The sequence below is a fragment of the Malaclemys terrapin genome, chromosome 2, assembly GCF_027887155.1.
Source record: "Malaclemys terrapin pileata isolate rMalTer1 chromosome 2, rMalTer1.hap1, whole genome shotgun sequence".
NCBI classification, from domain to species: Eukaryota; Metazoa; Chordata; order Testudines; family Emydidae; genus Malaclemys; species Malaclemys terrapin.
Genome location: NC_071506.1, coordinates 275,053,704 through 275,069,770, shown reverse-complemented (window position 1 = coordinate 275,069,770; position 16,067 = coordinate 275,053,704). Strand labels below are relative to the sequence as shown.

Below are 16,067 nucleotides of genomic sequence, written 5' to 3'. Positions count from 1 at the left end.
AAAAGCTTTGCTAAAGTCAAGGTATATCACGTCCAACGCTTTCCCCATATCCACAGAGCCAGTTATCTCATCATAGAAGGCAATCAGGTTGGTCAGGCATGACTTGCCCTTGTTGAATCCACGTTGACTGTTTCTGATCATCTTCCTCTCCTCCAAGTGCTTCAAAATGGATTCCTTGAGGACCGACTCCATGATTTTTTCTGGGGACTGAGGTGAGGCTGACCAGTCTATAGTTCCCCTGATTCTCCTTTTTCCCTTTTTTAAGATGGGCACATCAACCAACTCCCTCAGCACCCTCAGATGCATTTCATCCAGCCCCATGGATTTGTGCATGTCCAACTTTTCTAAATAGTCCTTAACCTGTTCTTTCACCACTGAGGGCTGCTCACCTCCTCCCCATACTGTGCAGCCCAGTGCAGCAGTCTGGGAGCTGACCTTGTCTGTGAAGACCGAGGCAAAAAAAGCATTGAGTACTTCAGCTTTTTCCACATCATCTGTCACTAAGTTGCCTCCCCCATTCAGTAAGGGTCCAACACTTTCCTTGACCACCTTCTTGTTGCTAACATACCTGCAGAAACCCTTCTTGTTACCCTTCACATTCCTTGCTAGCTGCAACTCGAATTGTGCTTTGGCCTTTCTGATTTCACCCCTGCATGCTCGAGCAATATTTGTATACTCCTCCCTAGTCATCTGTCCAAGTTTCCACTTCTTGTAAGCTTCCTTTTCGTGTTTAAGCTCACCGAAGATTTCTCTGGTAAGCCAAGCTGGTCGCCTGCCATATTTGCTATTCTTTCTGCACATCAGGATGGTTTGTTCCTGTGCCCTCAATAAGGCTTCTTTAAAATACAGCCAGTTCTCCTGGATTCCTTTCCTCCTCATATTAGCCTCCCAGGGGATCCTGCCCATCAGTTCCCTGAGGGAGTCAAAGTCTGCTTTTCTGAAATTCAGGGTCTGTATTCTACTGCTCTCCTTTCTTCCTTTTGTCAGGATCCTGAACTAGACCATCTCATGGTCACTGCTGCCCAGGTTGCCGCCCACTTCTACTTCCACTACCAATTCTTCCCTGTTTGTGAGCACCAGGTCAAGAGGAGCACGACCCCTAGTTGGTTCCTCCAGTACTTGCACCAGGAAGTTGTCCCCAACACTGTGCACAGTCAACCTGTGGAACTCCTTGCCTGAGAAGGTTCTGAAGGCTAGGACTATAACAGGGTTTAAAAGAGAACTTGATAAATTCATGGAGGTTAAGTTCATTAATGGCTATTAGACAGGATGGATAAGGAATGGTGTCCCTAGCCTCTGTTTGTCAGAGGGTGGAGCTGGATGGCAGGAGAGAGATCACTTGATCATTACCTGTTAGGTTCACTCCCTCTGGGGCACCTGGCATTGGCCACTGTCGGCACACAGGACACTGGGCTGGGTGGACCTTTGGTCTGACCCAGTATGGCCATTCTTATGTTCTCCCAGCAGATGTCAGGGTGATTGAAGTCCCCCATGAGAACCAGGGCCTGTGATCTGGAAACTTCTGTTAGTTGTCTGAAGAAAGCCTTGTCGACCTCATCTTCCTGGTCTGGTGGTCTATAGTAGACACCCACCGTGACATCATCCTTGTTGCTCTCGCCTCTAAACTTAATCCAAAGACTCTCAACAGGCTTTTCTCCAGTTTCATACTAGAGCTGTGAGCAATCATGCTACTCTCTTACATACAGTGCAACTCCTCCACCCTTTTTCCCCCGACTTTCCTTCCTGAATAGTTTATACCCATCCATGATAGTGGTCATGTGAGTTACCCGACCAAGTCTCTGTTATTCCAATCACATCATAGTTCCTTGACTGTGCCAGGACTTCCACTTCTTCCTGCTTGTTTCCAAAGCTTCTGGTGTTTGTGTACAGGCACCCAAGATAACTAGCTGATTGCCCTACTTTCTCAGTATGAATCAGGTGGCCAATGAGGGGAATTAGCAAGGGAGAAAACTTAAAATAATGTGTGATTCATTCCATTGGCCCTATACCATTTTGCATTGACTCAAGATTTGATATTTATGATATCAGTAATATATGGTGACAAACTGTACAATCCAGTTTTTGTGGGAAAGATGTGCATTTGGGTTTGAAACGTGTTGTGCATACCCAGTCTTAAGCTATGTAGGCAATTATGTTACATTTTCTAAGCTAATTTAACCTTTTGATTTTTAACCTAAATGCTTTTCTTATCAAGGGCTTGTAAATACACCTCTGCCCCAATATAACGCGACCCAATATAACACGAATTCGGATATAACGTGGTAAAGCAGCGCTCTGGGGGGGGGGGGAAGGGGGGCTGCGCGCTGTGGCGGATCAAAGCAAGTTCAATATAACGCGGTTTCACCTGTAACGCGGTAAGATTTTTTGGCTCCCGAGGCAACGTTATATCGGGGTAGAGGTGTACTTAAGAAATTATATATAATTTCCAGGCTGCCTAATACTTTATTGAACAATTTGCCGCAGTGCAAAGGTTTTTATTATTTGCTGTAGTTGTTAATATACAACTCTTTTTTAATTGGTTATTTTCTGTGATAAAGATTGGGAGTCAGATTCTCAACTGAACTCTCATAGCTCAATTGACTTCAGTGGAACTATGCCAGTTTACACCAAATCATATCAGTTTATACTAGCTGATGAGCTGGCCTTGCAACCCAAAATGTGTTAAATTCATAAGGAAAATATCTGTATATATTGGTGTAGATTGGCAGTGAAATGATGTCATGAAGGTACTGTAGTCTTAGCATGTTGGAGCGCAGAAAATTGAGGAAAACCCAGATTTATCAGCAGTGTCTATTGCTATAGGTATGATCATGAATAAGCAAGCAGTGTGAATAAACTTAACTGCCATATGGTAAACAGCGATTCTTATTTATTTTCTTGCAGGAAGTGGACAGCTGATAGCTTTAGAGCTTTTATCTGTCACTGGTGGAGAAAGCCACCCAGCCCGTGGTGAGCCTACAGACATAGCAGCACAGCACCTCATACGTTTTGACCCCCAAAATCCACATGCCACAACAGAGAAGAAACTCCTTATAAGAAATTCTACGTATGTAGCTCCTAGTAATAGTATAATAGCACGTTCGGACTGTAGAGTGTTGATTTATGACCTAATATGTGTTACACTATTCTGTTAGATTGTGACAGCAAGAATCCCCCGGGTTGGGAAATATTCATGGAATTAATCAGCAATATGGATAAATGTTATTCTTGTTTGCAATAGCAGCCATGGGCACAATATACATATATCAGAGTGCTAAAGGCAGCCACAGATCACACTCCTGACTGAATGGCTGATCTGCTGCCATATTTTGATACATTGTCAGCTCTTTATACTGTATCCCCCCAGCCCCAGAAGATTTATAAATGGGGGAATTGGGGACAAAATGTCCTTAGTGGGAACACCTACATCCTAATAGATTAAATTATAAACTCTGTTTGGGATAAGGACCACATCTTAAAGTGCATTTATATTGTGCCTAGTACAATGGGACCCTGATCCTGTTTGGGATCACTGGGCATTGCAGTAACACTAATAATAATAATAATAATAAGAAGAAGAAGTGGAATATCTCTGATAACTGAATTTAGGGGTTTGCAAATAACCGAAGCGTCAATGGGCCAGATACTTACCTTGATTACATTAAATGTAAATCCTTAATGACTGTATTGACTTTACTGGAGTGCAGAACCTGACATGGAAACTTTACAGACAAAATGAAAAGTGACAGAGAATTTTGTATTTGGATTTATAAATGACGGGTCAGATTCTCAACTAGGGTAAATTGGCAGAGCTCCATCGCTATTGTGATTCCCGCCAGTTGAGGATCCAGCATCATATTTTCTGTACATTTTGATTGCACTGGCATGGTCACTGCATTTTTATTGTAAAGCATTTATAATAATAATTAATTAATGGAGATATCCTATCTCCTAGAACTGGAAGGGACCTTGAAAGGTCATTGAGTCCAGCCCCCTTCCTTCACTAGCAGGACCAAGTACTGATTTTGCCCCAGATCCCTAAGTGGCCCTTTCAAGGATTAAACTCACAACCCTGGGTTTAGCAGGCCAATGTGCAAACCACTGAGCTATCCCTCCCCCACAAACTGGCCAGCCTACCTACCTATCTACCTGTACTTTATGAAACAAACTCACATACAATGCAGTAGTAAACAGGTGACTATCAAGAATAGTTTTATAGTTTCTGTCATACCAGGCAGTATAAAAATTGCACTTGTTCTTTTAGTTTCACCTCATTTACACTCAGAAATTAAAATATCAGCTTCCTGACATACCTATTGTGTAGTGTGAGATTTTAGATGTCACAGTGAAGTGGATTTTAAAGCGTACTAAATTATACAAAATTCCCCATGAAGCAACTCAATTAAGCAAACATTCTTATTGACTGCATTCTAATTAAGTGGCATGATTGGCTAACAATGCATAGTCATTTACTTAAATGTCGAGAGTCTAAGCCTGACCTCATTTTGCAACTAAATATAGAAACCTGCCTACATAATAACTAGTGGTACAGTCCAAACCCACTGAAGTCAATGGGAGTGTTTCCATTGATTTCAGTGGGCTTTGGATGACATTTCAGAAAGGGAAAAGTTTGTCAGCAAAGGCTACTTCTGTCACCTAAATGCTTCACTTCATTATAGGTTAAGGCGGCTAGAATCATAGAAATGTAGGGGTGGAAGGGATCTTAAAATGTCATTTAATCCATCCTCCTCTGCTGAGGCAGGATTAAGTATACTTAGACCACCCCTGGTAGGTGTTTGTCTAACCTGTTCTTAAAAGCCTCCAATGATGGTGATTCCACAACCTCCCTTATTAACCTATTCTAGCACTTAACTATTCTTATAGTTAGAACGTTTTTCCTAATATCTAACGTAAATCTCCCTTGCAGCAGATTAAGCTCATTACTTCTTGTCCTACCTTCAATGGACATGGAAAACTATTGATCACAGTCCTCTTTATAACAGGCCTTAACATATCTGAAGACTGTTGTCAGGTCCCTTCTCAGTTTTCTTTTCTCAAGACTCAACACGGCCAGTTTTTTAACATTTCCTCATGGATCAAGTTTTCTAAACCTTTTATGATTTTTGTTGCTCGCCTCGGTCTCTCTCCAGTTTATCCACATCTTGTGCTAATAGCTCTTCCATACTTATATAATTTATCATGGCCTCCTTGTATTTTTATACTGTAACAATCTTCCTACACAACTCTATCAGTTTTGTGACTAGTAGAGATTTTCTTATGAGCTTTAAGAAACAGAAAAAGACTATAGTACCAAATATTTCGATAGATTTTTTCTGTAAGATCATAGTATAAAATTGTACCACAGTCCACAATATCCTTTTCCTTAATCTATTTCCAGTCATGTGGAACTTCCTTTCTACTGGCAGATAATGAAGCCTAATCTGCAACCATTAATGCCTGAAGAAACTGGGGACCTTGCAAAGGTCAAGTACCACCTAGATGTAGAATCAGCTTTCTCTCTAAATCCTAACCTGGGAATTCTGCAGCCCCACACTGATCACGAGTTTATTCTCACTTATGCTCCACAGGAGGTACGTGTCAAGATTTCTTATTTCCTATAAATTCCAGCTGTGTATTTTTATGCAAGTCATAAAAGCCTTGCAGTAGAGCTTTTTGAATTAAGTTTAATCAACTGTTGTGATGCTGTGACACACAATAGTAAAAATCTACGGCGTTATTAAAGAAAAATATGTTTTGTTTGCAAAATATTGAACCTGAATCTGATCTCAATTTTATACTGATTCAGCTCCATTAACTTCATCTGAGATGCTCTGGATTTACAGTGGTATCAGAGCAGAATTGGCTTAGTGTATTTAAAAAGACTTGATCAAAACAGATTACAGGCTTCAGAGTTGGGGGTACTCCGATACTATAGTGATTAGGATCGCATAACGGCCTAAACAGGAGTGGAATTTATTGTGGTTTAAGAAAGAGCTTAATACAGGTTAATAGAAAACTGGATTAATAATATTTCATTAGTGAAAACATAAAATGACACATATTACATTATTCAGATTACTGGTATTTATAAATAAGTGAGCTCTTTGTAACACATTACAGTATTAAGGTCCAACTGTATGTCATTCCTTCACACTATTAGCATAAAAGAGGAGCCATCTTCAAGGTTAGTACTGCCAACAGGTACAACAGTGCTTCTTTTTCAAGCAGTTTGGGGTTTGATGACCTCTGAATTTTTATATTAGTGGGATAGATGGACAAATACTTCAGCTGTTAAGGCATTAAAGTAATTTTATTTTTGATTTAGGGAAATCTTGCAGATATTTGTCTACAGTATGTAATATACCAAGGCAAATGATAAGATATGTTAAGGAAAAAGTCTGAATTACAGTAGAATCTCAGAGTTACGATCACCAAAGTTACGAACTGACCGGTCAACCACACACACCTCATTTGGAACCGGAAGTATGCAATCAGGCAGCAGCAGAAACAAAAATACAAAACAAAAAAAAGCAAATACTGTACAGTACTGTGTTAAATGTAAACTACTAAAAAATAAAGGGAAAGTTTAAAAAAAAAGATTTGACAAGGTAAGGAAACTGTTTCTGTGCTTGTTTCGTTTACATTAAGATGGTTAAAAGCAGCATTTTTCTTCTGCATAGTAAAGTTTCAAAGCTGTATTAAGTCAATGTTCGGTTGTAAACTTTTGAAAGAACAACCATAATGTTTTGTTCAGAGTTACGAACATTTCAGAATTACGAACAACCTCCATTCCCGAGGTGTTTGTAACTCTGAGATTCTACTGTAATGAGTATTTTTCTTGTAACCATGAAATATAGTTGTAGTCCTTTACCTTTTAATTATAGATTATTTTGCATCCATTTTTCCCCATTTTAAATGTTCTTGATGTTGGGGGAGGGGTGATGAATACCTCAGCATAACTGATTTATGTTGTGTCCTCTTTCATATAGCTGAAAGATTATCACAGTGTGATTCAAATTGTACTGAGGGACATCCCAGAGCCACCTAGGTAAGCTGAAAAGCAATAGTGACATGCAACAGACATATAATAATGTAACTAAATTATTAGCGTTAAGTTTATTGGTGGTTGTTTATTTCTCTAGTGATTGTAATGCTTGTGAAAGGTCCTGGATTGCCAATGCTAAATAATTTATCCACAGAATAGATAATAGCACAGACAGCATCATTGCAAGTTTTTCCACGTGCTTTAATACTTCCCAGAGGGACCACCTATGTGGGCAAGAGGTAATTCAGTCTCCAGGCCCATTCATTCCGTGGCCTTTCTGCCGAGACTATCAACAAGTTTGCCAATTATTGCCAATTGTCATAGTGGTCTTTGTGGTATGGATACCTGCCACTAGAAATTGAACTGGGATGACTAAACTCATTTCATATAGACCAATGAACAGCACCAGATGTTTACAGTTTTCATGCACCAACCAGGACTGAATTCAGACTTACAGCCAAGAGCTTTTAACTGCCATTGCCATCTCTGTATTTATTCAGACTCCTTACTTTATTGATTAATCACTTCAGGATTGCATATTACATTATTTCTTGCTAATGATTTAGTAAACAACAAGCCAAGTTTGAACTTTCTAGCTTCACCCTTTTCTGAATTATCTATTTGCAAAGATGCCCATCAGAATATATGGGGAAGAACAATTATATTTTCCACATTTGCATAATTCAAAAAAAGATCAGCCAAAAAATATTCATTGCCAGGGTTGAGGCCTATCATGGAAAACTTCCTTTCAAACACAGTTTGTTTGAGAAGATCATGAGCAATTGCAAAAAAGGCCTGTTATGGGAATTGGCAGTAGTAAAGTTTAGCTGTAGTGCACACTGTGCTCACGCATCAATAACCTCTGTATTTGTACTGCACTTTTCATCAGTGGAGCTCAAAGTGCTCTACAAACATTAATTCTCACAACATCTCTGTAAGGAAGGTAATGTTGTTATCATGATTATTAGCTGAGGCACAAAAGGTTAAGGTCCAAAATTCCACAAGTGGCCTGTAATTTTAGGTGCTTTAATTTTTAAGTATTCAGTTTTAGACACCTGATGTTCAGAGGTTGTGAGCACCTTCAACTTCAGCTGAAGTCAGTGGGCGCTAGGAGTGCTTAATACTCCCAGTGTCCTACTCTAACCACTAGATACCCTGGGTCTGATTCGCCTCTCATTCCAGTTTTACTTCATGGCTTTAATAAAGTTACAGCTGATTCACACCAGTGTAAGTTAAAGGCAAATCAATCCCCTATATCACACTAGATTAGATCAGATCAGATATAAATGCAAAATCTGCTCAGTAATTCTGATGATTTTCTCACACAGCTCAGAAAAGCAGGTGATGCTAGGAAATTCAGAATCCAAAACAGATGATGTGATTGCACTGGAAATAGAAGTTAAAGGTTCAACAGAACCATTTCAGCTCCTTTTGGAACCATATGTCATTATCATCCCCGGAGAAAACTTTATTGGCGTAAATGTAAAAAAAGCATTTAAGGTTTGTTTGATTCTAACTTTATATTGTTGTTCAATGCTTGTAACTAGGCACAATGGATGTTACTGGAGCACATATATTGCTATATTCTAACATTAGCTTTGGATATCTTCACTTTTCTGGGTTTAACTTTAACCCTCAATGTTGCTTTAAACTCTTGGGTTTTATGTTTTTTATTTGTTCTTGGTTTATTTCAGGGTAGGTGCTCAGATACTATGGTGATACAGGCCACACAAGTAACTAGATAGACCTGTCAGATCCTAAAACTGTTTATAGTTTAGCATGCTTATAGTAGATAGGTTTTGACATGAGTTTACTGTTGAAGATAAAATTGAAACAGTGCAAACACTGAAATACCTTGTTTCTAAGGCAGCACAATTGACAACATATTGGCATTTTACAGACTCCTGTGAAAGCTTAGAGTGCATTATTTAGCTCATTAATTTTTCAATTGTTTAGATGTGGAATAACAGCAAATCATCCATCAAATATACATGGGGAAAAATCAGTGTACGTGATATAGTTGAAGTTGAACCTCATACTGGAGTGTTAGGTAAAGTTTCTGTGCTTTGTAAATAATTATTAGTAGAAATATTTAAATTGTTGAGTTTTACATTAAGAAAGAAATGGTAGAGTGTGATGTTGTTAACATATGTTTGTGAAACAAGGGCCTGATCTAAAGCAGAAGTCCCATTGACTTCTAACGGCTTTGGGGATTTAGCTGTGTGTGTTTGTGTTTTAAAGGGGGGAGGAGGGGAAAGATGATGATTATGAAGAAACTGATTTTTTCTTTTCTAGACGCTAGTGAATTCTGTGAATTTGAATTGAATTTTACTGGAGGCAAACCTGGATATGCCAGCCATAACCTGCACTGTAAAATCGAACACTCTGTGGAGCCAGTTGTGCTGCATGTGGAAGCTGCTTTTAAGGTGACAACGAATACAGCGTTTCAGGAGGACGGGCTGGCTGAGGGAGCTGATAATGATGGGATATAATGATATATGTATATATATAGCCATTCACCTTTGACTGACATTTGGTACTATCTAATGGCTGGTGAGTGGCCTATGAGAAATGAGTTGATGGTCTCAGTCCAATACCTAGAAGAAATCTCGTTTCATCACTAGTTAGCACTCTTATTGTAATAGGTGTACATAAACTAGAGGGCTGCACACTTCGCTGCTTCTATAGGCTGAGCTCATTGCACACGTCGGGGCTCCTTGCATTCCTCCATTCCCCACCACAAGGTTCCTTTATGCTACCCTACCTTCCTCCTCTATTTCAGGGACTTCCTGTAACCCATCACCACCTACCCCATGCCAGGGATTCTGTTTGCACCCTATCCTGTTCCCTCCATTCCAGTGTCTCCCATTCTCTCTCCCCATTACAGAGGCTCTGTATGCCCCTTCATTCCCTGCTCTGCCACATTCCAGAGTATGTGTGTCCTCCGTTCCTCCCTCCCCCTATACCAGTCCTCCATTCTCCCCTCGTGAGGTCAGGAGCTCTTGTGCTCCCTGTTTCAGGGTTACCCGTGCCATAGGATCTGTGTGTGACGGGTTCTTCCCGGGGTGCCCCCTGGAACTGGGTACCACTGAGCCTCCTGACCCACCAGCCTGGGCTCCCTCTCACACTGTATTGCTGTGACAAGCTACGAAGCCCTCCAGCCTGCACTTTCACCAGCATACAAACAGGTAGGGACACACCCAGCTGCAGTTACAAGCACGCTGTCTGACCAGCCCCTGCATGGGAAGGCTACTCTCAGCTACTCAGGCACGCACCCTATCTGTAGTATAAACCCAAAATTATACCGTCTTACATTGCACAGGGAACTGTACAGCATAAGCTCATAAAATTCGCCCCCCTCCCTCAATGGGGAGAGGAATATGCAACAGCGTTTGTTATGCAACAGCCCCTGAGTTATGATTCCCACACACTTCACTCCAACTCACTGGTTTAGATAAAGCAAAAACAAGTTTATTAACTACAAAAGATTAGATTTTAAGTGATGGAGTGATAGCAAACAGATCAAATCAGATTACCTAGCAAATAAACAAAACCACAAACTAAATTTAATATACTAAATGGATTAGATATGAATAGCAGATTCTCACCCTAACAAATGATACAAGTAGGCTGCAGTTTAAGGGGTAAGCTGCACTTTCCTTACAGCTTGGAATCCCCAGGTGATTCATTGACAGGCTAAAAATCCCTTTAGCCTGGGTCCAGCACTTCTCCCAGTTCAGTCTTTATTCCTCAGGTCTTTTCAGGCGTCGTTTTGTGTGGGGAGCGAAGAATACCAGACGATGTCACTACTGCATTATATAGCTTTTGCATATGGTGGGAACCCTTTGTTCCCAAAGCTTGGTTCCCAAACCGGTCTGTAGAAAAATACTGACATCCCAAGATGGAGTCTAGAGACATGTGGTCTCATCACGTGTCCTTGTACAGTCGTAGCAGCCATCGCTCACAGCCTGTTTGGAACGTTCACAGGAAGGCTCACCAGGTGGGGGATAAGCTTCTCCTAAGGCCTATTGTTTTTTCCTAATGGCCCGTTGCTCTGAATTGGCCCTTCCAATGTATCCAAAAATGATACATGCATACAAATAGGATAATCTTGTTCAGCAAATCTTAACCTTTCCAATGATATCTCACATAACCCGTCTTGCATAAAATGCATCATCATTGGGCCATAATCATATAATAATATCACTGTGAAGAATATGGGTGCAGTGTCACACTGTGTATTTGTGTACCTTCCCCTGTCTTCTCATGCCAGTACCTCTGTATCCTTCCCCCCATGCCAAGATCCCTGCATTCTTCTCCCCTCCCCATGCTAGGGGCTGTGTGTATGCCCCCCATTCCCTCCCACCATTCTTATTTCTTTTCTTTCTGTCTGTAAGATAAGTCATTCAGCATTTTACACTGTATTGGGACAATAAGCAGAACTGAAAGGGGAGGTATTGGTATGCTGGAAGGTGTTAATGGTTGCCATCAACCAGTTCTTCCATCTGTCTTTGAGACAATTACAGAGGTGGCTAAAGCTGCTGTTCCGCTAACCAGATGCCAGGGGCTTCATGTGTCCCCCTTTTCCTTCTTCCAGTTTTCACCAGAGTCAATAGGTTTCTGCCCATTGCTGCATAAAACATTTCTGAGCATTTTGGAATTGATTAGATGTTATTGTGTTTCATACACACAAACAGATAAATGCCATCAAGTTGAGTGTAAACCAAATGTATATGGCACTGTCTATGCAAGCAGCCAAACTCTTTTCAACCTTGTTCTGAGGGAACAGAGACAGGACCCAGGGTTGAGACTCTTATGAATACTTATTAATTTTTCTAGGGTGTAGGCAGTGCGCTGAGATAGTCCTAGAGTTGAAGTACAAGGCTAGATTTTCCAGGGGATAAAGTTTTTAAAGGGCCTGCCTCCTTTTTGTGCTTACAGTTTGTACCCCTCAAATAAACAGTGAAGAGAAATCTGAGTAATCCAGTTTAGGCCCACAATTAGATAGGTAGAGCACATTTGAGTTTTGGGTGCACTTTGTGCCTGCAGTTCATTTTTGCAGGTCCAAATTTTGTGGTTGCAAATTGCTGCTACAGACAGGTAGGCTGGGCCTTCTAGAAGTCTGGCCCACAGTGTAGGGAAGATACAGGTTAAGGCAGTATGGCCAGGCTTCCTCAGCTGCTCCCTGTGCTGTAGATGTTCTTTGCAGAAAGGGCCTAATCAAAAACCCACTGAAGTCAATGGAAAGAACAGGTACTCCTGTTCTTCTTTTTGCGGATACAGACTAACACGGCTGCTACTCTGAAACCAATCATTAAGTTGTCTCCCCACCTCCCATGCATTTAGCTTGATGGCTTTGTTTATCTTATATGTGGATGTAATCTTCATTGTCTTCTGAGGTATTACCTGGCTCAGTTTACACTGGAGACACAGGAAAAGAGGCTAAACACATTCCTTTGTCTAGGACAGGACAGGCTTATGCACTGTTTGCAAAACCCCTTTTAAGAACATATTTCCGGCACACATTTATAATTCTTTATACACCACCTGTACATTCTTCATTCAGTAATATTAATGACCAGCATGTTATTGGTTTGCATACCTTACATGACGCCTTTTAGATACAGATTATGCCAACAGTGTTTGGGGGGAATGTGTTTGTTTCAGGCTGGAGGTGAGTTATGGTAATGGGTGCCCTCTGCCAGTTAGCACTGAGGGACTCCCGGGCCACAATGAAATCTCAGTGTAGTGAGATGTATTAATCAGAAGAAGGATATTTTCTTGGTGATTTTATGATCTCTTCTGTATTAGAAACTGAACCTTTGCTTTCTGTTCTAAGTTAACGTAAACACAAATCTTAGCTAATTTGTGCTTTTTAATCAGGCAATTTCGGTATTGATATCCATTTTAATATATATTTCTTGGTGTCCTAGGGTCCAGCTCTCTCTATCGATGTTCCATCACTCCATTTAGGTTTGATTAAATTGGGACAAAATGTGTTAAGTACCTTTGAGATTCGAAACCTAAGTCAATTGCCAGCATGGTGGAGAATGCAAGAAAGTCAAGCTTGCTTAGCTGAAAGGAACGAAGATGTAAGTCATTCCAAGAGGTTCTTTATAAGCGTGGTTATATAGTTCTGTACAACCCTGCCCAGAGCCAGCTACACTATCTTCTTTATCATTTGTGTCTCAGTTCTCGGGGCACTACATTTCATCCCCGAAATCAGAAAAGTAATTTTCAGTTTTCTTATGATGATGAACAAACTGATTTTTGCACATCAAGAAAGTACAGCACAAGTTTTATTAAGTGCAGTAATGTTTAGCCATTTTTCTTTGTTTCTATTTATAATGTGCCTAGCACAGATTCCCTGCTGGCCTAATTCGGTGATATGCTGAGCATGTTCTCAGGGGTAGTGAATGACCTCAACGTCCATTGCTGTTAATAGGAGCCTCCTGGGAGGATATCAGCACCTTGCAAGATTGGGCATTATGGTTATTAAACAATACATTTGAAAAAGTGCAAATTTGTCACAAAAACAACTATAAAACTTTATGCCCAACAAAATAGCAAAAATATTGTTTATGATCACCCAGAATGTTATCTGTCAAATATATTCCTTCCATATTCTTGACCCCCATTGTTTGTCTAGGAAATCTGTCTTCTTAGATCAGGGGTTCTCAAACTGGGGGTCGGGACCCCTCAGGGGGTCATAAGGTTATTACATGGGGGGGTCGCGAGCTGTCAGCCTCCACCCCAAACCCCGCTTTTCCTCCAGCATTTATAATGGTGTTAAATATATTAAAAAGTGTTTTTAATGTATGGGGGGGGGGAGGGTCGCACTCAGAGACTTGCTATGTGAAAGGAGTCACCAGTACAAAAGTTTGACAACCGCTATCTTAGATGGTATCTATTGGCCAAGAACTGGCTTAGACATGGTTTAAAATGATGGTCACGCTAATGTTCTTGTATACCTGTCTCCAGTGCCAGATTTATCTGCCCTGCTCCACAGAATATTTTTGGCACTGTTAATCTTGGTAGATTCATAGCTCCCTGTTTATCACAGCTATTATGAACAGGAAGGTGTATCTCTGCCACCCTCATTGAAAACCAGATTTGGTCCCATGTTCTTTCAAGGGAAAGATCTGCTGGACATAGTGATTCATGCCATTGTCATACTCTGCCTGGGATACATATTAAATCTCTTTGGAGCTTGATGCTGGAAATTTGTTAAGCAAGTTGGTCCTTTGTAATCTGAGTTGGCTGCCCATGAGTTTCTGGATTAAGATGATGATTAAGATTGTCTTTGACCTATAAAGTCCTGGAACTTACTTATTTGAAAGATCATGTCTCTCTTCATACTATACAGTTGCAGTTAAAGTCAGCAGAAGCAAGATGGAGGTTTCGTGGTTTAAAAGAGAAGCTTGTGGTTGGGGTGGCATTTTCCAAGGGACGGCGTTCCATCTAATCCTTTTTTTTTTTTTTTTTGCGCTTCACCGCTTTGACCGCCCTTGCAGGTTTTTTCTTTTTTCTTTTTGGTTTGCTGCTCCCGCCGCCCTGCAGGGGGTGGAGGATGGGAGCGCCCTGCAGCAAGCCAGGCAGGGCAGCCCGTGTCCTTCCTTGCCTGCCGACCGGAGCGGCACGGAGCCCTCCCAGCAGACGGCGCAGCGGGAGGGGCCGCGTGGCAAGTACCCCGCTTAACGAAGCCCTGGCCGCCCCCCTTCTCTCTCTCCCCCCCAGCTAGCCGGGGTGCGCACTCCGCTGCCCGGGGTCTGCAGGGCCAGGAGTCCCCCTGCACCTATGCTCCCGCCGCCCCGCAGGTATTTTTTTGTTTGTTTGTTTTTTCTTTCCTTCGACGCTCCGGCTGGCCGGCCAGTTTGTTTTCCCCCCTCCCTTTCGCCGCTCTGGCCGAGCGGTTTGTCGTCCCCCCCCCCCCCCTTTGCTGCTCCGGCCGGTTTGTTCTCCCCCCCCCCCTCCCCCTTTCGCCGCTCCAGCTGGCTGGTTTGTTCCCCGCCGCCGCTGCGGCCGGGGGCAGGTTTGTTTCCCTCCACCACCACTTCTGGTGCTCCGGCCGGCTGGTTTATTCCCCCGCCCCTTTGCTGCTCCGGCCGGCCGGGCGTTTTTTGCTTGGGGCAGCAAAAAAGCCAGAGCCGGCCCTGCTGGCAGGGTGTTTCCCAGGAGGGCCTGTTTGCTTTGGAACACTCTCCCCACTTTGGTCTGTGATAGCCAGAATATGTTGACCTTCAGAGCATGCTACAAATCCATGATTTTGGGGGTAGGGAGGCTGGTGGCTGAGGGCTGACTCAGAGGAGCATAGGGAGTTATATCAGATATGTGATTATTGCTAGCGTATGGTGGGGTTTGTGGCTGGATTTGTCATGCTTTGGGTTTTAAAATAAATGTCTAGAATCTGGGATAGATGCTTTTTATTTTTATATAAAGAATCATTGTAGGTCCATATCTCTAAAACATAAAAGGCAAAATTCTGCCCTTAGAGTGGTTCATGCAATTCCTACTGTAGTCAGTAGAAGTTGGACATGATTGTTGGCCAAAATTTGGTCTAAAGACATTTTGTAAGCACAGCTTTCTTGGACAGAATGAGTCAGTCTAGCAGAACTAAAAGAGGGACCCTATCTAGTTAATTAAAAGTTACTTCTTACCTCTGATAGTGGACGATCCACAATGTCATGTGCTGTATTCTCATTCTCCTGATTGATATCCTGAGTTCTTCAGTTTGGGTCTTTATCTGCGTGATATGCAAAGAGCTTACCAAACTGAGAACTTGGGTTCAGCATTTTACACTGCCTAGCAAGGTTTGGAGTGACATTCACATTTGTTTCTCTATCACCTAGGCATCCCCATTCACGATTCAGCCATCTGATGGAGAATTACCTCCTTTGGGCAAATGCAGTGTGTCAGTTCTGTTCAGGTCCTTGCTATGTCAACGTCTCCAGACAGTATTAGAGCTAGATGTCGAAAATGGAGAAGGAAGGTGAGGAAAAAATGGAAGTTTTCCTCTAAGCCA

At 41.8% G+C, this 16,067-nt stretch overlaps 1 protein-coding gene across 1 annotated transcript in view; it reads left to right on the top strand.

The window, feature by feature from the left end:
- Positions 1-16,067, top strand: part of DLEC1 (DLEC1 cilia and flagella associated protein) — a 59,048-nt gene that overhangs the window by 18,692 nt on the left and 24,289 nt on the right. Inside the window, exons 13-20 of the mRNA XM_054016586.1 lie at positions 2,905-3,067; positions 5,399-5,591; positions 6,990-7,048; positions 8,374-8,545; positions 9,002-9,095; positions 9,341-9,471; positions 12,979-13,137; positions 15,895-16,034. Coding sequence (XP_053872561.1) covers positions 2,905-3,067; positions 5,399-5,591; positions 6,990-7,048; positions 8,374-8,545; positions 9,002-9,095; positions 9,341-9,471; positions 12,979-13,137; positions 15,895-16,034 — 1,111 coding nt within the window. The remainder of the gene's footprint in view (positions 1-2,904; positions 3,068-5,398; positions 5,592-6,989; positions 7,049-8,373; positions 8,546-9,001; positions 9,096-9,340; positions 9,472-12,978; positions 13,138-15,894; positions 16,035-16,067) is intronic.